The sequence below is a fragment of the Arachis duranensis genome, chromosome 10 (genome assembly GCF_000817695.3).
Source record: "Arachis duranensis cultivar V14167 chromosome 10, aradu.V14167.gnm2.J7QH, whole genome shotgun sequence".
Classification (NCBI taxonomy): domain Eukaryota; kingdom Viridiplantae; phylum Streptophyta; class Magnoliopsida; order Fabales; family Fabaceae; genus Arachis; species Arachis duranensis.
The window spans coordinates 95,718,236-95,739,969 of record NC_029781.3 but is presented as its reverse complement, the minus strand read 5'-3'; the positions used below and the strand labels follow the sequence as shown (position 1 = coordinate 95,739,969).

The 21,734-nt window shown below is 32.8% G+C and overlaps 1 protein-coding gene across 1 annotated transcript in view; it reads right to left on the bottom strand.

Annotated features, from left to right (window-relative positions):
• Window positions 1–2,092: 2,092 nt before the first annotated feature.
• Window positions 2,093–21,734, bottom strand: part of LOC107471056 (serine/threonine-protein kinase ATM) — a 43,003-nt gene continuing 23,361 nt past the window's right edge. The window contains exons 34-77 of the mRNA XM_052255705.1: window positions 20,841–20,982; window positions 20,586–20,720; window positions 20,403–20,501; window positions 20,252–20,298; window positions 19,856–20,045; window positions 18,902–19,123; window positions 18,559–18,630; window positions 18,024–18,093; window positions 17,183–17,300; window positions 16,924–17,047; window positions 16,549–16,683; window positions 16,104–16,214; window positions 15,961–16,008; window positions 15,717–15,821; window positions 15,529–15,615; window positions 14,345–14,775; window positions 14,186–14,252; window positions 14,039–14,113; window positions 12,451–12,564; window positions 12,168–12,332; window positions 11,316–11,414; window positions 10,862–11,013; window positions 10,557–10,758; window positions 10,023–10,070; window positions 9,864–9,947; window positions 9,177–9,260; window positions 8,996–9,076; window positions 8,584–8,673; window positions 8,418–8,480; window positions 7,994–8,134; window positions 7,842–7,898; window positions 7,609–7,668; window positions 7,290–7,384; window positions 7,083–7,191; window positions 6,693–6,782; window positions 5,815–5,894; window positions 5,639–5,717; window positions 5,093–5,139; window positions 4,914–5,013; window positions 3,658–3,789; window positions 3,441–3,575; window positions 3,293–3,358; window positions 2,891–3,034; window positions 2,093–2,535 (exon numbers count right to left, since the gene is read on the bottom strand). Coding sequence (XP_052111665.1) covers window positions 2,458–2,535; window positions 2,891–3,034; window positions 3,293–3,358; window positions 3,441–3,575; window positions 3,658–3,789; window positions 4,914–5,013; window positions 5,093–5,139; window positions 5,639–5,717; window positions 5,815–5,894; window positions 6,693–6,782; window positions 7,083–7,191; window positions 7,290–7,384; window positions 7,609–7,668; window positions 7,842–7,898; window positions 7,994–8,134; window positions 8,418–8,480; window positions 8,584–8,673; window positions 8,996–9,076; window positions 9,177–9,260; window positions 9,864–9,947; window positions 10,023–10,070; window positions 10,557–10,758; window positions 10,862–11,013; window positions 11,316–11,414; window positions 12,168–12,332; window positions 12,451–12,564; window positions 14,039–14,113; window positions 14,186–14,252; window positions 14,345–14,775; window positions 15,529–15,615; window positions 15,717–15,821; window positions 15,961–16,008; window positions 16,104–16,214; window positions 16,549–16,683; window positions 16,924–17,047; window positions 17,183–17,300; window positions 18,024–18,093; window positions 18,559–18,630; window positions 18,902–19,123; window positions 19,856–20,045; window positions 20,252–20,298; window positions 20,403–20,501; window positions 20,586–20,720; window positions 20,841–20,982 — 4,873 coding nt within the window. The 3' untranslated portion in view covers window positions 2,093–2,457. The remainder of the gene's footprint in view (window positions 2,536–2,890; window positions 3,035–3,292; window positions 3,359–3,440; window positions 3,576–3,657; window positions 3,790–4,913; window positions 5,014–5,092; window positions 5,140–5,638; window positions 5,718–5,814; window positions 5,895–6,692; window positions 6,783–7,082; window positions 7,192–7,289; window positions 7,385–7,608; window positions 7,669–7,841; window positions 7,899–7,993; window positions 8,135–8,417; window positions 8,481–8,583; window positions 8,674–8,995; window positions 9,077–9,176; window positions 9,261–9,863; window positions 9,948–10,022; window positions 10,071–10,556; window positions 10,759–10,861; window positions 11,014–11,315; window positions 11,415–12,167; window positions 12,333–12,450; window positions 12,565–14,038; window positions 14,114–14,185; window positions 14,253–14,344; window positions 14,776–15,528; window positions 15,616–15,716; window positions 15,822–15,960; window positions 16,009–16,103; window positions 16,215–16,548; window positions 16,684–16,923; window positions 17,048–17,182; window positions 17,301–18,023; window positions 18,094–18,558; window positions 18,631–18,901; window positions 19,124–19,855; window positions 20,046–20,251; window positions 20,299–20,402; window positions 20,502–20,585; window positions 20,721–20,840; window positions 20,983–21,734) is intronic.

Here is a 21,734-nt window from a genome sequence, read left to right as displayed (position 1 = left end):
AAAACCACAGTTTGAGATATTCACGAAATACTGTTAGTATGAACTTGTAATAGATTTATCTACCTAATTTAATTTGAATTTGATTTTGCACTAAACTTAAGGAATAAAGCTAGTTTCTTATCTTTTCATGTAACTAAAGATCATTCAAATCGAATAAATATAGAATTAATTATGACTATATCTTAAAATGTTATTTATTATCGGTTAGAAATTTGCTAAAACTAGTATTTTCATATTTTCAAATTTTAAATTAAATATGCTAATTTTTTAAGTTCATTATCTTCTAATATTTTATTATAAAGTTAAAATTCAAATTATTATAAATTTAATTAATTAAGTAATAAATATAATTAAAAAAACTAAGATGTTATATTTTTATAGGTTTTGGATGTTTTTTTTAGATTCTTTTATGATTCTTTCTAATAGTTTTAGATATTTTTATTTAATTTTCAAATATTTTTTCTTATGTTTTGAAAAATAACATAAAAAATTTAATAGAAAAATATCTAAAATCGTAAAAAAATAAACATCTAAAATCTATCAAAAAATCCAAATCATTGAAAAGAACATCTGAACTCATAAAAAAGCATCTAAAACCTTTAAAATTTAAACATTTGAAATCTAAAAGTATTATTTGTTTTTATTTACTCCCAAAAAAAATCTAAAATCTCTAAAATTTAAACATTTGAGGTATAAAAAATATCTGAATTGATGCCTTTGATTTTGATAATTTACTTTTATTTACTTTGAATTATACATTACAGGAAAAATATCTCAAACTTCTAAAATTTAAACATCTAAAATCTAGATAATTTAAAATTTAATAATTTATTTTCATTTACTTTAAATAATTTGGATGCATTTTGAATAATTAACATTATATGTTAGAGCATATAATTGAAAGAGAATTTGTGTTGTTTGATATGCGATCTATTAAAACTTAGAAGTAAAATGTCTTGGTCTTAAGCATGATGTTTAACTTGATAACAGTATAATATGTTCAATGAAGAATTTTTTGTTGTAAATAATTCAGTTAAATTGAAAGTGAAAAAGTATAAGAACTAACTCTATGGACAGTCAAATAGTCAATTTTTTTAAAAGAATTTGATTTTAAAATTTTAAAAATTTGTTTTACACTAAAAGAATATACGCTCTCCTACTTCCCTTTACATCTCTTTTCCATTCCCTCCACATCTCTTTCTTAGGTTTGGACGTGTCTTTTTTTTTTAGGTTTTAGATGTTTTTTTTAGATTTTTTTAAAGAATATTTTTAATAATTTTAAATATTTCTTTTACTTAATTTTCAGATGTTTTTTTCTTATATTTTAAAAAATAACATTCAAAACTTAACAAAAATATATCTAAAATGATAGAAAAAGAACATCTAAAACTTATCAAAAAATACCTAAAATCGTTGAAAAAAACATTTAAAATCATAAAAAATATCTAAATTCTTTAAATTTTAAACGTATGAAATCTAAAAGTATTATTTGTTTTCATTTACTTCTAAAAAAAAACATTTAAAACCTCTAAAATTTAAACATGAGGTATAAAAAATATCCGAATTGATACATTCGATTTTAATAACTTGTTTTTATTTACTTTTAATTCTACGTTATAAGAAAAATATTTGAAACTTCTAAAATTTAAAGTAATACTTTTTTTATCATAATTAAAATTTTTTATTGTGTTCATATTTTGAAGCTTTTTTTGGTTAGATTTTGAAAGTTCTTTTACAATTATTTTAGATATTTCTTTTTATTAAGTTTCGAATATTTCTTTTTGTTAGGTTGTAAATTTTTTTGGTTATATTTTAAATGTTTTTTTTCTTTGATTTTGGAAATTTCTTTTTTCAGATTTTAGAAGTGTCTTTTCAATTGATTTTAGATGATTTTTTTAATTTATTTACAGCCCAGCTGGCTTTTATTAACTGATACCCGTTAGTTCAGTACAAGTTTAGATTTCGTTCTAATTTTGCTATCTACTTTAGCTGTTAGAGGGTTACATTTTTTTTTCGAATTTCTTAATACGTACAATATATATTTATGAACTTAACGTTTGAGTCTAAGAAGACGTTAACTTTTTTTGCCACAACACAATCATTGTATTTATTTAACCTATATATATAAATAGAGGTAATTACACTTCTCTCTCAATAAATATTGCTTTTTCTTCCCTATACATTATTGACGGAAAGAAGCCGGAACAAAAACTTGCTCTTGAACGTAGCAGATCATCAGACCTTCTACGTTGTAAGTAAACATGAAACGACAATGATTGTATTACAGAATACAAGAAAATATTTTACAACTCACCCCAAAATCTTTAATCAAGTCCAAAATAATGAAGTATTACATAATACAAGAAAACGGAATATGCAATTTGTGGATGGAGAGAACAAAAGAATGGCCGCCTGTACAAGATAACAAAGAGGGGTTGCCATGGACTCCATTATAAGTTATAACCAAGATCCCCATCCAGGAAACATTTGGCACAATCTTTCAGGATCTATTGCATCTTGAATCAATTGTTGCACCTGCAATATAAATACCAGAATCACATGTATATTGCATTTCTCAGCCAAGGTTTATGCTATCAATGGTTGAAGTCTGTAATTGGAGAATAATGACAGCTTAAGATTTTTTATTTTGTTTTATTTATTTTCATTTTTTAATCCAAGACAACTGGTTACCTGAATAATTTAATCCAGTAAGATGGATTTACCTGTTTGCTAATGTAAAAATAATGTGCAACTTGTTTATAGTTACCGGCTGAATACTTAATCCAAGCCCTAACAGTTAACTTGCATTTTGACAGGTTTATGTTTTAGACCAGTTGCAGAAAGTCATGTATGTAAAGGAATTGAGAAAATATATTTGTTAACCAACTACCTGTCCATGGATACTTCGCATTTCGCCTTCTTCATACCCATCTAGCTTTTGCTTGACACGCAGAAGTGCGCGTGCAGCATCCTTATTTCCTTCGTACTCATTTTGAGGTTCCTCCAAACTTGTATCCAAATCATCATCCATTTCCTGTGGAGAAAAGAGAGAATAGCATTGTGAAAATAGCCAGCCACAAGGTTAAAAATCCAAAAACCATATAAAAATTTAATGGTCATTATAAAGGAAAAGGTGAAGGTTAAAAATTCTGCTTAAATTCCGATTTTTATGATGAGCATTGATTTTATCTCAGCTAGCCACCCAAACTAGGCTGCCCTCATATAAACCCTCAATATTGGGATGTTGGATGCTGGATGAATAAAGAAAAATAACATTGATGGTTTAACATACCTTTTGACGCTGCAAAGCTTTCAGTGGAGACAAAGCCCATTTATAAAGAGGATCGTGTATAAAAACCTGAAGAGGACAATCATATTTTATGAAGAAAAATATAGAACAAATCAAATTCATACTAAACAATTGAGTGAAGTATGATTACCTCCACAATTGTCAGCAATGCTTCTTTGTTATTCCGCATAACAGACAGTGTTTCCTCGCAACATCTTCGGAAAACTCCCTCTACTCCAGTTACACCCATTCCATCAATTAGGTCTCTTGTAAGCCTGAATGGAACCTGCCAGAAGTTACAGGAGAATATAAAAATCTAGATGGTGATGGAAATAAGTGCATGCCTCAAGGTCAAATTGAAGACTTACCCGCTCTGGTGTCTTGAGCATCAAGCCTTGCTCAAAAGCAACACCAAGATCTATGTGAACTACCTCAGCAGTGGCTTGATCAATTAAAATATTCATTGCATGCCGATCTCCAAGGCCAACTATGTAACCAACCTGAAATATGAATTAACTACTAAATAGACCAAGTAATTGTAGGGGGATTTTGGTAATATTTCAGATAACTCACATTCCAGCTAAACAATGCTTAAAACTAAGAGTTATTTCGAACATGGGTTGCAAGGTTTGACTGAAACAAGAACCAAACCAGATTGCAGTTAAACTTATTTTTGGAAACCTATTTAGCAGTTTAAAAGATTAGACCTACTGAACAGGTTAAAAATAACGTGAACCAATTTTGATATGGTTTCAGAAGTCTAAGACTAGCTATTCTGTTCACATCCTCCAGTGACTCATGAGGCCATGTATAGCCCACTAGTTTGCAAAGGTTGGCCCACTTTGCAGCTACCACGAGCATCTCATTGATTTGAAGAACAAGATCACCTCTGCTATCATGCTTTTCATTGTCCTGCAAAACCGCACAAGGCCTGGAGATGGTGGTGCTGCAAGGTTAAGATAGAAGCAGCACCAGTGGCAACTATGGTGAGTATGGCAGCAGATGAGGTGGTGGTACTCGTAACCATGGGGGGATAATGGTCCTGACTAATCGAGGTTCACTGTCATTTTTTTTATTTGTTGTCTGAATTGGATTAAAGAACAAAATTCAATGTGTTTTAATTTTCTTTGAAAAATTGTTTCTTAAGGTTTAGTTTTAGATTGGGTTTGGTTTGCAAGGTTTTTCTAAGACTTAATATTGAATAAAAACAAAAGTGGAATAAATAGCAGAGTAGGATAACAAAGACGGGCAATTAAGTATCATAAAGTACTCAATTTGAATTTTTTTTTTAATCATTTTAGAGGTCAAAACCAATGGCTACATGTTTGCTTTCCAACATGGGAGGTAAAAATAGCACATGAAACCTAATGATGTATCATAAAGTACTCTCTTTGAATTTATCATTTTATTTGTGTCAGTGTGTGTGTTAGAAATAAGGAAGATATCATTTACAAGAAGATATCAATACCTGCTTTATTTCTACAAGTGTGTAATGAGTGCTTTAGTTTATCTTGATTAATGACAACCTAATACTTAGATATGATATCTTGGGGCAATGTCAAGCACTAGGATGGTCCAAACAATGAAATAGGCATGCTTGAAAAGTAAAGTTCAGTTCACCTACCATGGAGCTAGCAGCTACACTTCGAGTGTAAGCAAGCCTCTTCTCAAACCACTCAGCTGGCTGCAAAAACCTCTCCAAGAAGAAGTAATGCATAACGGGCCTGCACAGCAACATCATTAAGCTATGAAGTTGTTATGCCACCTAGGTCATTTTAAAGAGAAGCATTGGCGGGGAAAAACCTGAAATTCCTGCAGACTTCCTCGAATGCTTTGCGTTTGTCCCTTTCCTATAAAAACAAGACACATTATGTTCAATATATCAGAGAATGAAAGCAATTGTTTATATCATTTATGCTCTCGTAAATTCAAATATACATTCAGTGTTTAGAAGTTTACGTAAAACATACTTAACCATATTAAGCATAATTAAACTGTGCATACAATCTATTTTGCCTAAATTTCAATAAAACTCAGAATCCTCCAATTCTATTTTGTCAATGATCTCATCAATTAATTATGTTCAAGATTAAATCAGTAATATTCTGAAAAACTAGACAGAACAAAACATCTTGTAAGAATTTAAAGAAAAGTTCGAACATCAGAGCTTTGCAACATATAAAAGATTATCAAATGGCTATTTTTCATTTATTATTTTGGAGTTCCCTCTACCACACTCCCTTTTTTTTGTTTTCTCTATTTACTGTTTGAATCAGCAATATGCCTCGGCATAATTCAAGAAATATTTCTACACTCATTGAGAAATAACTTAAAATGTTATTTGCTTACATTTGCCATGTGCTCTCGACATTTGAGGAATGGCCAATCCCCTATTCCATAGCGACCATGAGCACCTCCATTTCTCATACTGAATTCAAGGAGGACCAGTAACTTTAAAAACGAACAGAATAAGAAATTTCGTGTTGGAAAAAAAAAAAAAGAAAAGAAACAACTGTCTTACTGACCTCCCTATGAGATATTCTCCAAGAGGAAGAGTTCCATTAACCCACTCAAGAACGCCAGCACTTGGAGTAAAAGGAACAACCTATTTGCATCAAAATTAGTAATTGCCAACCATTTTAAGAATTCAGTCTCCTGTCCCTTAAAAATCAATAGACACAAACTTAGGTAAACAATAAATTCATTTTCCACCATGAAAATAAAATTTGCACATAAGATGAAAAGATATTGTAAGCATTTCATTTGCCAGCAAAATATACCCTCTAAAGCATGTCATATAATTTATCTATATTGGATACATTATCGAAAATAACGAGATGAAAATCATAATGAATCACTAGTTTTTCTAAGATTTGGTTTGGATGAAGTCCAGCTGGGTTCAAACCAGTTTTTATTAACATCCCTGCTTAAAATTGTTAACTAACAGCATGGATGCATTCAATAAACTAATAAAAAACTTTCAAAAATAATAATTAAATGAATTTTGAAAATTTACTTTCAGAGAAGCAACTCTTACTGCTCAAAAAGTTATTATTATTATTATTATTATTATAAAATCCATATACAAATAAAGACTAATATTTAGGTAGAGCCGGCTACTGATGCCATGCCATAGTGCCTTGTCATAGATTGTATCTATGTTCAATTTACCCATAGTTAAATCTCTTTTAATGTTTTCTAGAGTCTCCATTTATCTGTGGCTACCAACTCACATCTTAAATCTACACAAACCTAAAAAGTGATTTTTCTAAATCATCAATGGCCACTTAACATACACACACCTAAAAGAAAGCACTCAATGCAGTTTACACACCAGTATTAATAAATTCTCTGCCAAACACGAACATTAGAGACCAAGAACTTTATAAAAGCATTAAAATACCTTGTAGGTCCGTACTCCTAGCCTTCTTTTCCTAGTATCTTGATGATTCCTAAGAAATGTGTTGACCAAACTGAAGAACTGTTCCATTACCTATCAAGAATTCAGATGTTAGCCAAAAGACCCAGCTAATGTATGGCATCAGGGTTTTGAACAAAAATAATCCAAATCAGAAAGGTAAGAAATCTATATTGTTAACCTTAAGATGATACTTTAATCTAATATCATACTGACAATTAAGAATTAACAGAAAATAGAAAACGTATTAATAAAGCATATTTCTCAAATATGCTTTCTTGGGAATTGACTTGAAAGATTGAAAATAAAATTATTCCAACACAATTTCAACAGAAGCTAAAAAGATAGGAGACAATAAGAGCTCAGAACTCGCACAGCATCTTGTCTTAGGTCGTCATTTCCAGATTTTGCAAGTTGGCGATATCGGCAACCATCAGAACCAAGGCATTCAACCACTTTTGGAGCATTTATACCATTCATTACCCTGTACGCCAGACCAACATCAACTAGGTTTAAGCATTAAGTATTGCATGTGTGCTAGGAGCAATTCGTCACCAACGGCTATAAATGAAGGAGACATACATAACTGAATCCACCAATCCTTTGAAATAAGGAAAAGATCCTTCAGGATATTGACAACTACGATCAACTGAAATGGTAGCCGTCACAACAGGTACCTGAAAGTGCAAAGTTAAAAGAAAAAGAAAAAGAAAAAGAAAAGGAGAAGAAACACGAATAAGTTTAGCATATTAAATAGTTTTGAAAGGACGATATAGCAAACTAATTAGATATATGTATAGCATGTTAGCAAAGCATATGTGAACATGCACATGAAAACTTCAGTCATTAACATCAACCAGAAAATGTCATTATCACATAGGAATTTAGAAGCTATACTCACAAGTTCAAGTGCTGGGTGATTACGTAAATCCCTTGGTAGTGTCACCCTTTTATTGGTATCCTGCAAAATTAATCCAATAAAAAGGTTTAGAAAAATAAGGATGTGGGGTTTACTTGGAAAGCAAATCATTGAAACTGATGTGAGATAAATTTACAATCACTAGTCACAATAAGAACGGATACTAAATATAGATATCTTGTCTCTTGTTTTCTAAGAGAAAAAATGACGACCACCTCTCTCTTTGTTTCCATCTCAGCAAGCCTGATATAAATCTCCACCATTTGCTTCATCTGTGATTGCGACAGTTTTAGTTAATTGATTGAGAATTACACCTAACAACTAAAAACATACTAAAAGTAGACCAACAAAAAACTTATCATGTTACCTGACATATGATAGCTCCATGATAAGATGACAACTCATTGAGAAGATTTTCTGCTGCTAGCTTTTTGTCCATATCCACCACAAAAGAACTTCTGCTACGCTGTTTGTCCTTGATACGGTCTCCATTTGCCAGAGCTAGAAGCTAAGATATAACCAGAAAAATAGAAATGAACTTTGGTATCAATCTGGTTATCAATCTTAGAACCAGTACAGAAAGACAAACACCCAGATAAGTGGAAAACAAAATTGAGATAAAATATAAAATTTCGCATTAAAAACATATAACCAGAGAGTAATGTAGATTGTGTTCCTCAACCACAGAAGAATATGAACAAATTTTTACTAGTGCAAACCAAATAAAAAATATAATTCAAATGGCATGCAACACAACTGTCTGATAGAAGATAAAAGGAAGTGTTACATACTTGAAGTATTGTATGGTATGGATGATCCAAGGCCATTTTCTTCACAAGAGAAACTAAAGCAAACTGCATAGTCCATGTTTACATGAAGTAAAAGAAAGGAAAACAAGCAAAAAAAAAAAAGAAAAGAAAATATCTAAAGGAAGCTTTTAGAACTGATGAACCAAACCTGGAAACTAAGAGGTCCTTGTCCATCTTTTGAGCTACCCATTCTAGAGGCAATCTGGTACACCAGAGGTATAAATTTGAAAGATTGAACCTACAAAAATTCAAATACAATAAAGATCAAACCCAAAAACTCAGTTTTTTTTTTTTAATTTCTGTTTTTTTTTTTTTATTTTGTTTTTTGGTTGTAATTTTTGGATAACTGAATATTCAGTCTTAAATAAATAAATAATAATAGAAAAGGAAGAGTACAATGGTAACGAAGTCAGATTACTTGATTGAATGCTATATAGCATACCTCATAAATTGCGCTAAGCATGCTATTTACAACATTCTTCTTCATAAATAATAAAACAAAAGCTAAGAATACAATGTTAAATAAGTCAGATTACTTGATAGGATGCTATATAGCATACCTCATCAATAGCGCTAAGCATGCTATTTACAACATTTTTTCGAGATGGAAGACTAAACCACAGGGAAATTAATCGAAACACCTGAAAAACATAGAATTCCAATCATCTTGCAGCTCAATAGTGTCTAGTGTACAAACATGAATCAACTAATAGCAAAAGAAACTAAGAATCTATTCCATACCGCTCTCACATCATACTTATCACCTATAACTAAACAACGTTTGTACCCGTCCAAAGCCAGACTAAGAAAATTATCCCGGTCATCCTGCGACGTTGAAAGGCAGAGGAAAAGTTAATAAATCAGTTATGGGGTTAGCAGTGTAATTATAAAAATAGAGTTTACCTATCAATTTGAAAAATAAAAGAAATGGCTTATTTATTCTGAAAGTTCCTATAGTTTTCCTAAATCTTTAAATTAAGTCCCTATAGTTGAAAAGTTTGTAACCAAGTTCATATGTTGTGAAAAAAAAAATGACCAGGCTTAAACATTTCTAATTAAGTCACTATGTTGTACAAATATTTTTCAATCAACTCCCTACAGTTTAAAAATTTTGTGATCAAATCCTTATATTGTACCAAATTGTTTCTTTTTTTTTTTGAAGATTACCAAACTATTTATCCCATCCAGAATAGGGTTTGATTATAGTCTAAAGACATAAGGACTTGATAGAAAAGTGTTTCTACATTTCAGGAGTTGATTAGAAATGTTGAAAATATAAGGACCTAATTTAAAATTTTTGTACAATACGGAGATTTGAATGAAATATAGGGATCAAGTAATTTAACCAAAAAGTTCAAAATGAGAGATGTGGGTTATTTTAATATTAAATTCATCATAGGTAGTGGTTAATCAAATATATCACAAAACCTGTAATTTCTGGGCCTCTTCCTTGTCCATTGCTACTTGTTTTTGCAGTTCTTGGATTTTGCTGGAGTAGTCGGTTCTCTCCCCCTAAGTAATGTACTTAAGTTAGAGCATCAGACAACCAACCAGGAGAAAAAAGAATTATGAAAGATCTGTAATCACCTTGGTTGAATTCCTTAATCGTTTTATGAGTGCTTCCAACTCTATTGTCTGCAAAATGAGAAATATCATGATCATACAAATTATCATCAAATTCCAATTATAATTGATACAGTAAAGTATGCTCTTTATCCCTTTACATTTACAAGGAATTTTAAAGATATCCCAAATATTTAATTTGTATCAATTTTAACCTAAACATTTGAAATACGTTTTAATACTACCCCTATGCATCAACTCCTCGGTTAATGACAGTTTAGTTAGGTAATTTTGAAACATAAATCAAACATTGAGGACAAAAATGATAACAGGTATTCGAGTTGGTGACAATTTTAATCCATATTAATAAACATAGTTAAGGTGTAATGGTAGAATTGAACCTTATTGCAAACATTTTGGTTAAAATTGATATAAATTAAACGTTACGGATATCTTTTAAACTTCTGGCAAACATTAGGGATAAAAATGCATACTTTACCCTAATTGATATTATCTGATTGTTGTAAGTGTAGTAGTTGGGATAAGTTAATTAGGAACCTTGTGCTTCCTTAGGCGCATTGCCGCTTGCCACTCACTGGAGTTAAGTCGCTCTTCATGACTCCTAAATAGAGCATCAGCATAGTGTGCAAGATGAAAATGAGTTTGACATTTCCTTTCCATAGCCTTCTTATCTGTAGTATTCACATCATCGGCTATAGAGACTGCAGGTTTCAAATACTTCTCCAAAATTGTTCTTGAGCTGTAATTTTATTTAAAAAAAAAAGGAACTTAATGAACCAGAAACAAAAAGAATTAAGATAATATTGAGATGTTTCAAAGAAGAAAGGTCATAGTCATTTAACTTGCTAGATCTAGTTTCTGCCAGCCACTTCCCAATCAACCGACATACATTTGAAGCTTCCTCATCAGAATGGTAACTTTGTGATATATACATTGAAAGGTTGATAGCCATCTCATATTGACCTTGAGCACGCAGAAGCTTTGCTTCTTCAAGCTTCCATCCAGAATACAATACTTAACATATAATTGACAAGTTTGACAATAGTAATACTAAGGATGTGTTTGGTTTGTGTTTTCATTTTCAGTGTTTTTTGTTTTTAGGATTTTGTGAAGAAAAAGAGAACAAGAAAAACAATAAAATCCTGTTTTCTGTTTTCACCTGTTTTCTCTTTTTCTTTCACAAGATTTTGATAGCAGAAAATACTGAAAATGAAAAAAGAAAATTAAAACACAAACCAAACACACCGTAATTGTCTAACTACCACCAACTCAAGGGCGGAAACAGCAACTACTAACCCTTCCCAGCCAATATAAGGACGGATTTTGCTCCTTCACTTCAACGGAAAGGAACTTAAACTCATGTAGAGCAGCAGCTGATTGAGAGAACCTAGATCCCTGAAAAATGAGTAACATATTAGCCTATAACAAAATGTGAACGAATCATGATTCCATGATAATTATTAAGGTAATCTCCTGAAAGCTCAATATGGTAGCTGGAGAATCAATGATTTAGTTGTAGAATAGCGTCTCATGCAACAACCCTTGAGCTTAAACTGTCAACAAACATTGCAAGAGAAGTTTTTGTGCTGAAATTAAACTTTAGAATCAGGTGGAACACAATGATCAAATCCCTAAACAGTTGGTCAAATACCATGTCAAGGACCACATATCTAAAAAGAAAAAGTTAATAGAGTAAAATCACACTGCTTCTATCTGTTTAGGAGTTTTTTAATGAAAAAAATGCTGCTTAGTTAAAATATCAGTGTTAAATGTTTTAACATAATTTAGATATTTTATTAAAAAAAATAAACAAAAGCAAACCCTCAAGGGAAGTTGGCATAGTGCTTTTGCTAGAAAACAAATCTCCCAAAGGTTTAAGCTGTAGGCTCAAAAATAATGCACAGAAGAATGGGGACCAGAAACAAACATTAAACATGCTTAGGGTAAACCAACTCTACCAAAAGCTAAAGCTGTTAGCAAAAGCATATTTATGAATGATTTTCATCTAATATTTTCTTGTAAAATAGGAAGAATAGCTTATATTGAGGAGAGGAAAGAAAATTCTGCATCAAAATATCATTATTGTTAAACTTAAATAAATGCAGACCCACCTAAAATCTGTAACAGTGATTGAGGTTTTAGGTGTACCTTACGAAGAGTGGAGGCGGACTGAAGTAGGTGTTGCAACATACAATCGCTACAACTTAAAATTTGAAGTAGAACTCGACGAAATGCTATGAAAGGTTCAAGCAAATTCATATGAAGTTGCATCCGTTGCACAATTGAGTGCCAATCCATATCCATCCGTGACAGCTAGTTGACAATGAAAAAATAATAATGCATCAAAATCAATGAATAGACAATCAGAAAGGAACAAATAGCTGCCAGAATTCTAAAATGTTTCTGCCAGGCAGACTAATGCACCAAATACCTTTTCAATTGAAGGTATCACAGGCTCAAAAGTTACATTTTGCTTCTGTATACTAATCATTGTGCTATTATCTTGCCATCGTAAATCCCAAGCCATGCCAATATGATGAAGCATCTGCCAAACCGTTTTTTTAGAAGAGTGGAGGAGTGGGGAGAGCAGAAGGAGAATACTATTGAGAGAAGAATGGTTGAAGATGGCAGGACAAGAAATCTATCAAACAATAAGCAAAAGCAGAAACAAACAATAAAACATCTATAAAGCACAACTGTCCAATCCTATCTCACACAATAACCTTGTCAAGAATTACCAACATAAGTGCAAGAAAAATGTTACTTCAAATATTGCCATATATGGCACCTTACAACAAAAAGAGGCAGCAGGGTACACCACCTATATTGCAAAAATGCATAATAAAGTGTTCCATAAAAAGTTAGTCAGTGAGTAAAGCAATACATATCTATAAGGAGAAATAGGCTCATCTGACCCTTGAACCTAGAAAACGGCAATGATAATTCTTGGATCAAGCACACTAGCCCAAATAAATGTTCTGGCTTCTAACTTTAAACGGAAACTTTGTACTTCCAAATTGTTTATCAAGGTGAAAGAGGATATATATAACGAATAAGTTATGAGTTGCAGATGAGATTTGCATGTCAGGAATCCAGGTGGATCAAAAGATCACTATTTATTTAGCCTAGAAACCTAAAAGGACCATAATTCAAGAAGGACTCCTATCATTTTGGTTGCATAAAAAGCGAGTCCCAAGAATAACTATAGTTCTCCACACCAAAAACCCAGATAAGGAGAAAAACAACAAATGTATAAGCATAAGATATTTTGTTGAGTCAAACAGTTCTTGATAGAAATTTAGAAAACTATAACAGCAACAACAGCAGCAACAACAACAACAACAAAGCCTTATCCCACTAGGTGAGATTGGCTATATGGAACAAACAACACCATTACGCCCTATCATGTATCATGTCTATAGTGAGATTGTTGAATTCAAAATGTAACTGTAACAAACATAAGAAAGGGATTCAAATTCATTCTATCCTATGAAGCATCAGTAAACACATGGAGAGACTTGCTTAAAACATTTGCAGGAAACAAACACAGTCCAGACCGTGTTCAGAGCATCTACAAAGATTATTTTTTCATATTCTGGTTAAGAAAGGTTTAGTCATGTGACAATGACTGTCTTAGGGTAATAGGGTGTGTCTAGCATGTCCGGAGATATATATTCCATCACGTTTGACGAGTGTCATCAAGTGCGAGTGACTGACACATGGAAATGGCAACTTAATGGATTGTCAGAGCTTCTTAGATTATATCCCATCATGCACTCCAAACACCTTCCAAGGTATTTTCCATACACATGCTCACATTTGCATCTGAATAGTGAAATCTACCAATACAACTGGACGCTCTTCACACCATACTATAACAAGTCTTCAGTGGTTGCCATGATGATATTGATATACACCAACATTGCAAGGTATATACAAAATGCATTCAAAACAGAGCTAGAAAACATAGATGTAGTTGTGATAAAAATCAAGGATCTATGTAAGGTATAAATAAGTACCTGAAGTTTAATGATGGTTAGGTGAACATACTCGGTGCTCTCCTCACTTGCATGAGAAATATTCCACACAAGTGCCTATAAGATGTAAAATGTTAGTAACTGCATGGAGTCCACAAGCACAACAACAATAAAGGAAATAAATATTACCTGCTTTGAATCCCTCAGTCTTTTTTGAAAATCACTCAAATCACCCTCTTGGAGTGCCCTTAAACAACTGAATAAAAGAATAATTAGACGAGCTTTTCAAGAATTAGAACAACACATTCTGGATTAAAATAACATAGGCATAAATCTTAACCATATTACCTGTGCAAATTTTCATTAAAATGGTCATGTTTGATATCATCAGTTGAAGGAGGAAAGGATCCAACACAAGGTAAAGAGAAATCCCAGTTCCCAGCACGCCAGGCGGATTCATACTGCAATTCAGCAAACTCTAAATCATGCTGAAGCTGGTCTTTGCTTGATGTCAACCCTTGGCAATACAAGTCAAGTACATGTGTACAGCCTATCTGCTGCAATGATTTAATTAACCCTTTATACGGTCTGCTCTGCTGCATCTCATATGCGTCCGAGGCAAATGGCAATGGATTTGCTGCTCCAGTTTGTTCCAGTGACAATCTCGTAGAATTGTCATTCTTCCGCCCTGACACACCTGATCGCACTTGCAAGTCATAATACTCAAGAGCCTTTCCCCAGTTCCCCTCATGCTCAAACATGATTATTTGAGAAGTCAACTATTATTTACATCAGCCCATGTAAAATACAAGAGAGAAATCAGGGTCACACAACCAAAATATATTAACAGTGAAAAATTAAAAAATGGTCTAAATCCACTTCCAAATAAGATACCTAAATGAATGATTTTATTTGCCAGTTGTTCAACAACCATGTGATGATTGGATGACAATAATCAGGGAATGAAGGTGTTAAAAATTGCAACAATCTCAGCTCCGTATGGATTTTGTTGTTCAAATGCTTTGTATAGTGCAAATAATATCTATAGATGTAGTGTTGAATTACGATTCTACTGTAGTTGTACACTAATTGTTCTTATTCTCAATGTCATTTTGTCCCCAAGAAAACCTTTAAAAGGTATTGACTAATAGTCTTAGAGACCAAGTGGTCAGAAGATCGATTTGATCCATGAAACCTCCATTCTTATGACTCAATCATAATTTAAGAACCCAGAACCCAGATCGAGAGGGCCTGAGTTTCTGTTACCATTCATGCCTGGTTTGTGTAGTTATATCTATTAGGCATACAATTCGGTATTTACTTTACAGCTGTAGCTAGTGCAAAGAAGTCTTAGAGAAAAAAAAAAAAAAAAGACATCAGTATAAAAGAAGATTCATTTAGTCAGGCAATTAAATCAGAAGATCCATGTTAAATATCAAATAACCATTTCTAGGTCTTCTTGTTACTTAACAATATATTATTCACCAAGCTAAGAGATGCAACTACAAAATCAAAAGATGATGCTGGCTTACCTTGTGAGATTGAAGAATTCCATATAAGCTATCTGGTTCATTAATTCTTGTGACGGCGGAGACAAGTATCTCAATATGATCTGGCAACTGATGTGCACAAAGCAATCAGCGAGAAACATGTAAAATAGTCGCAAGCATGATTATGGTGTGTGTGCACCCCATTCATCAAAATGTTCAGTACAACTTACCATTTCATTATGAGAGAAATCTGGGCCTCCAACTGTCATACCTTTAAAGTGCTCTTCACACCAATGCTCCACATACATGACTGAAGTAAAATATGATCCACAAGTCTAAAAAGGAAACAAACACAACCAAATTCACAGAAAGAAGATAAAACAAGAGAAAAAGAAGAAGAGATTAATGGACTCTAAGTGGAAAATGGAAACAGTTAAAGAAAGAGAAATAAAGTACAGAAATTTTTCCACTTACGATTGCCGACTTGGCAACAAGTAGATAATCAATAGACAGCCAAAACACCTAGGAAGATAAAACAAAATAATAAATCATGTCAACTTCAACCAGAAAAACTATGCACTGTTTTAAAAAGATCAAAATAACAAAGAGGATGATACTTTCTCCCATGAGGATACGGATTTTGCTAGTGCACTTGAACCAGCACCAGATTCTCTTGCCTTCGCTGGGGTAGACCGGGTTTTTGAGGTGTAACTTGAAGGTTTAGAATTCTGCACAAAATCCATGGTTATCATAGTTGCACATCCTGCTCCCACTATTTTTGCCAAAAAATAAAGCAAGTAATTGAAAACAATTGACATATTCAGTATTCTTAACTTGGTTTATGATCCTTAAGGTCCGTTGGAATATCTACAAATTATCTTTTGAATAGAATAGCAACAACAACAAAGCCTTGTCGCACAGTGCAACAATATCATGCATGAAAAACTCTGACTATGAACTACAAAAGAAACTGGAAACAAATGATAATTCAAATGGATTATAACAAAGTAGTTCCAATTTATGATCTAATCATACTTCTATCCTCTAATATTTTATATTTACCTTGGATGTTTCACGCCTCGATGGCAAAGAAGATCTTTCTTGGACATGACATATACGAAGTTCATTAAGGCAATTCAACACCACTTGAATAGATTTGACCAACTTATTCGACTCAGTAAATATATGGTCCTTCAACTGCAAACTCAACAATTAAATATCAATATATTTCTAGAAAGCATAAGCTATTTGTTCTTTAAGTTGAAAATACACATATTTTAGCAACATAGATAGCAGTATAATAATGCAGTGAGTTGATAAAATAAAACCTACACCCAGACCATATCAATATAAAATAACACGAATAACTCAATCAACTGTTGTTAAAAAAAGAAAAAGGATATCCAAAATTTCCAGTTTCCAGCTCTAGAATACAACCTGGAGGGAGATTAGCTTATGAAGATCAATCTCCAGATCCTTCCTTGCAGCAATATTGACAAAAATACTTGGCAAAAGAAGCTCAGCAACCTCAGCTTTGGAAAAAACAATATCTTGACACAATCTGGAAGTACAATGAGCTAGGAAATTAGTGTGTGAAAAAAGGAATAGAGAAAGTAAAATTATTCCTTGTTGCTAACAAATAATGGCCTTTTCATTCACAACATTTAAGTATCTCAGTAAGACCACACCAGCATACCTTAGTATGACGTCGTTGCAGTAGATGATAAGTGAATATACCAATGGACAAATCCACATCTCAAAAGATTTACCACGTGTTTCCCATACTGTAGACTTTTCCAAGGAAGCTGCTTCAACTGATAAAATGAAAGGAAACACGGTATACTAAACATGGAATGGGGAGAAATGAGAAACCTATTATTGAGTGGGAATTAGTAATTGGACTTCACTTACATAACCTATATTGGTTCAGGTTATACTGATTCATATAGTATACTAAATGTTTATTAGAATATCAAAGATCTAGGAAGGAAAGGATAAGAGAAAGTGGAGACTATTATACCATGAATATTGATGTGTTATGCCATGAAGCAAATTAAAAAGGCACTAACCAGAATAAAAGAACTAGCCTCTATTTATTTACAGTAACACTAAACTCTTAATCCCCATTAAAAACGGTAACAAATTACTGAAATAAAGGAAATAATGTCCCGACACAAAATAAAGACATAATAACAAAAACATGAGAAATTATTTAGATAATACATGACAAAATCTTACAAAAGTTTAGGCATGTCACAAACTACTTAAAAAAGGTAGACTTTATAAAGCTAACTCAAAGTTGCATGAACTGAGCAAAGAGCCTTTGCAAGAAAGATTGTTGACCAAGTATCTATCGACAGGTGAGGACAGAAATAATTAGCTATTTCTCTACAACTGCCAAAGTAGCATTTGAAAGCCTCAAAAAGAAGGGGGAAAAACAACCCAATTGTCGTGTTGATAGGATAAAAAGTTGCTGTTGATCAATAACTGACATTTACAATTATATTTATGTAAGAGATGCGCAAAAATCAAGATACCTTTTGACTTCCTTTCCAGGTCCATAAGGAAGTTTTCCACAAACTCAATATTAACACCTTTGGAGTGCACCTGCTTTAGTACACAATGGACGAGGACATGTTACAAACTTCATCATAAGTAATAACAAGATGTTGCAGACTCGGTAATCTAGACAGTTATATCTAACTGTGTTCTATGGATATAAGTTTCGAAAAAACTGCCCACTGTTGAAAATAATAAAATGTGTTAAATTTGTAAGTCATGTTAGAGACCCAAACCCAAGAGCAAGCTAGTAATCCCAAACAAAGTGTAAGCAAGGAAGAAGGGAGTTGGGGGGGGTAGGGCCCAAATTGTCAGTGGAGATAAATTATGAGGAGCTTATGCTGAGTCGGCAGAGGGCGGGCAACATGAGGCATGGAGATTGGAGAGTTTGTTAGCAGAGCTTATAATCATGTAAATAGGTACATTAAAAAATAATAACAATTACAATTACAATCTACAATGACTAAAATGATCCAGCAATCTAGAAAAGAAATAACAGAATAAAAGCATTACCTCAATCAATGTTCTTTGATACGAATCAAATGACTGTAAAGCACTTTGGCCTCTTTCAGTTGAAAGTATTCCCTACAGATAAATCCAAACAGTTAATATATACAAAGAATGGAATGCAATGTTTGTAATTAACTAAATGAAAAATGATGCAAGTCCAAACCAAATGACCATATTATACTTTGTAAATTATAATACATTTTAGAATGCTAAACATCAACGAACTAACTTTCATGCGAACAATACAACAGAAGAACTCCACAGACGGCTTGCCAAATTGAAAGGAAGACTTGACAATTAAGGACAGGAGTAACATTAGTTCCAATTGCAAGTTAGAAGCACTTACACGAAGGGTTTGTGAAGCCATGTCAACAATTTTCACAGAATCATCCATCAGATACTTCTTTAGAAATTTCAGAACCACCACCAAAAGTTCTTTGGACACGGATGTGTCTATGCTTGAACTCCTATCCACAGCACAGCTGATATCAATAGATTTACCAACTCGAACATGACTAGTCTCGCCAGGAAGATGGAAAACAACAGAGTATGGGTCCCCTGCACCAACCTGCAGCAGTGCATCCTCAATGAAGATTCCATACATGAGGAAATGCCAACTTGACATGTGATAACACAACTAAAAGCAGTGACAAACCAAGACCAGACTTCAAAAGGGGCAAGGGTTAGCATGAGAATTTAATTACAATAATATGTTTGAGTAATTACAGTTTAGAAAATTCAGAATATACTAATTATTTTTAACATATTATATCCAAGTATTTCTCCTCATACAGTAATTTTTTTGGCAGAATATACTGAAATATTACTAGATAAGTGGGGATACATAAGAGGATAAAGTATAAAATTCATTTCTGTGCCATCAATTAATAGTTTAAGGTTTTGGAACAGTTAATTCAAAATTTAATATCATAGCTACCATGAGATCTAAGAGTTTAATTCCTAATATTCTTATTCCTCTAATTAAAAGATGAATTTCAGTATAAGATTAGTAAGCACATCCTTTTTCCATGCTTTCATGCCTGAGTACCTTTTACATAAAGGGGGTGTCAAGGAGAAAGATAATATTCACAAGTCTTAATATCTAAAGCTGTAAATAGCATTAGTACATCATAAAAACAAAATTAGTAAGCAGTGGCATATTGAACGAGAAATAATGATGACATGATAAGCTGAAGGGTGTTATAGGTAAAGGAAAAGGAAAGAGAAGAACATGCAACTCCAAGCACATGCCCAGATAATATTTTAAGAGTTATAAGACTAGATTTAATAAGAATGATACCCTAGAAACGAAATCAGACACCAATTCTCTAACGCCATTTGCATCATTTGAGCCACAAATGTTAACAAGTGTCCAGACTGCATGCACTATTTCGTGATCACCATGCCAGTATGTTTCTTCAGAATCATTTTCTCTCCCTCCTCTCAGAACGGTTTCTCTTATCAATAGCTTCTTGTGCAATGCCTGGAGACTGCAAGAAGAAACAGGGTTCATGAAGCAAGCACCTCCAGAAAATTTGAGGAAGTAATTAGAAAATAAATTGCAGAATACAATACAGTTCAAGAGAGATTTCTTTTTCTAATATATTTTATTTACTTATATTCAATATATAACCATTCATTACACCAAAAGTGGTTTCATCACAACTTATCCACCATTATCGAAAAAGGAAATCACCTTGACAAAAGTATCCTCGGAGGAAGGTAGCAAGATCTCTTTACAAACTGAAAATGAACAATGCATTAGATAACACTCTACAGAAACTAATCACGTTGAAATTTGATGCTTTACATCTACAAAGATGCAAGGGAGAACATTATCTATGTACCTTCAATAAATGGTCGCGTATAGAGTAATTGTGGCATAATTTTTCATGGAACATCCTTATATCATGAAAGACTTTTAATTCTGGAAATGGCTCCAACTCCTGCAAGAAATTTAACATCGTGCATTCACAAAATCACTATAGCATATCCTTAAGAGAACAAAATAGCTGACCGCAAATACTCACTTTGACATAATCATGCATAGATGGATCTGAATCCACTGTTAACAGACGGAGCAGAGATAGCACTTGTGATGTGTTGCTATCAGACAATTCTTTTCTGTTAGGAGTGCAACATGCCACCAACTTTGAAACAAGAAACTGAAAATAACACAAACAACTAATCACCTATTTAACCAATAAAAAATAAAGGCTAAAACATTAGAGAGAGAGAGAGAGAGAGAGAGGGGGAGAGCAGAGGGGGGGTGTTGGAATATATACCTGGAGCTGTTCACCAAGCATATTGGTGATATCAGAAGATGGATTATCTTTAAACCGCAGCAACAATGCAGAAAGTATCCGACAACATTGATCTTGTAAAGCATGACATCCAATCAACGGCCCGATCAAATTAAAAAGATAACTGCATCATATCAAAATTTAGGCAAAGCAAATGGCAATAATACACATATAAACTTCTAAATCTATTAGCAGTTGAGAATGACAAGAGCAAAATAAGCAGCTAATTCGAGACAAAATAAATACTTAGTAAATAAATAAGCCATAGTTAAAAATAAAATAAGCAAAAATAGTCTGTAAATTATAACAATTTGATAACAAATGTTCATTTGCTGACGGAAAATTGCATGCATGAAATCTACAATCTCATTAGGAAACCTCGTATATTAAAAAATACAACAACAAAACCGTATCCAATTAGGTAGGATCAACTACAAGGATCAAATAACGTATCATGTAAAACCGTTCACACAGAGATCTTGCTCTACCTCTAGCAACTAGCATATTTTCCGTTTGATCTACCCTTCTCACTAGATTCTCTACCGACCTTCTCCACACATGTCCAAACCACCGTCCACAAAATTCCACCATCTTTTCACATTAGGTACTACTTCAACCCTTTTTTTTCCATATCTTCATTTCTTATTTTATCCATATGCGTATGACCACTAATCCATTGAAGCATCCTCATTTTGGCTACACTAAACTTTTGTTCATGCCCCCCCTGGTTGTCAACACTCCGTTCAACACAACATAGCTGGTCTAATGATAGCACGATAAGATTTATACTTACATAATAGTGCATATAGGTCAAAATTTAAGGATCTATGTGGATATTGTACGTTCAAATGTACACAACCAAAATCTCAGATGCTT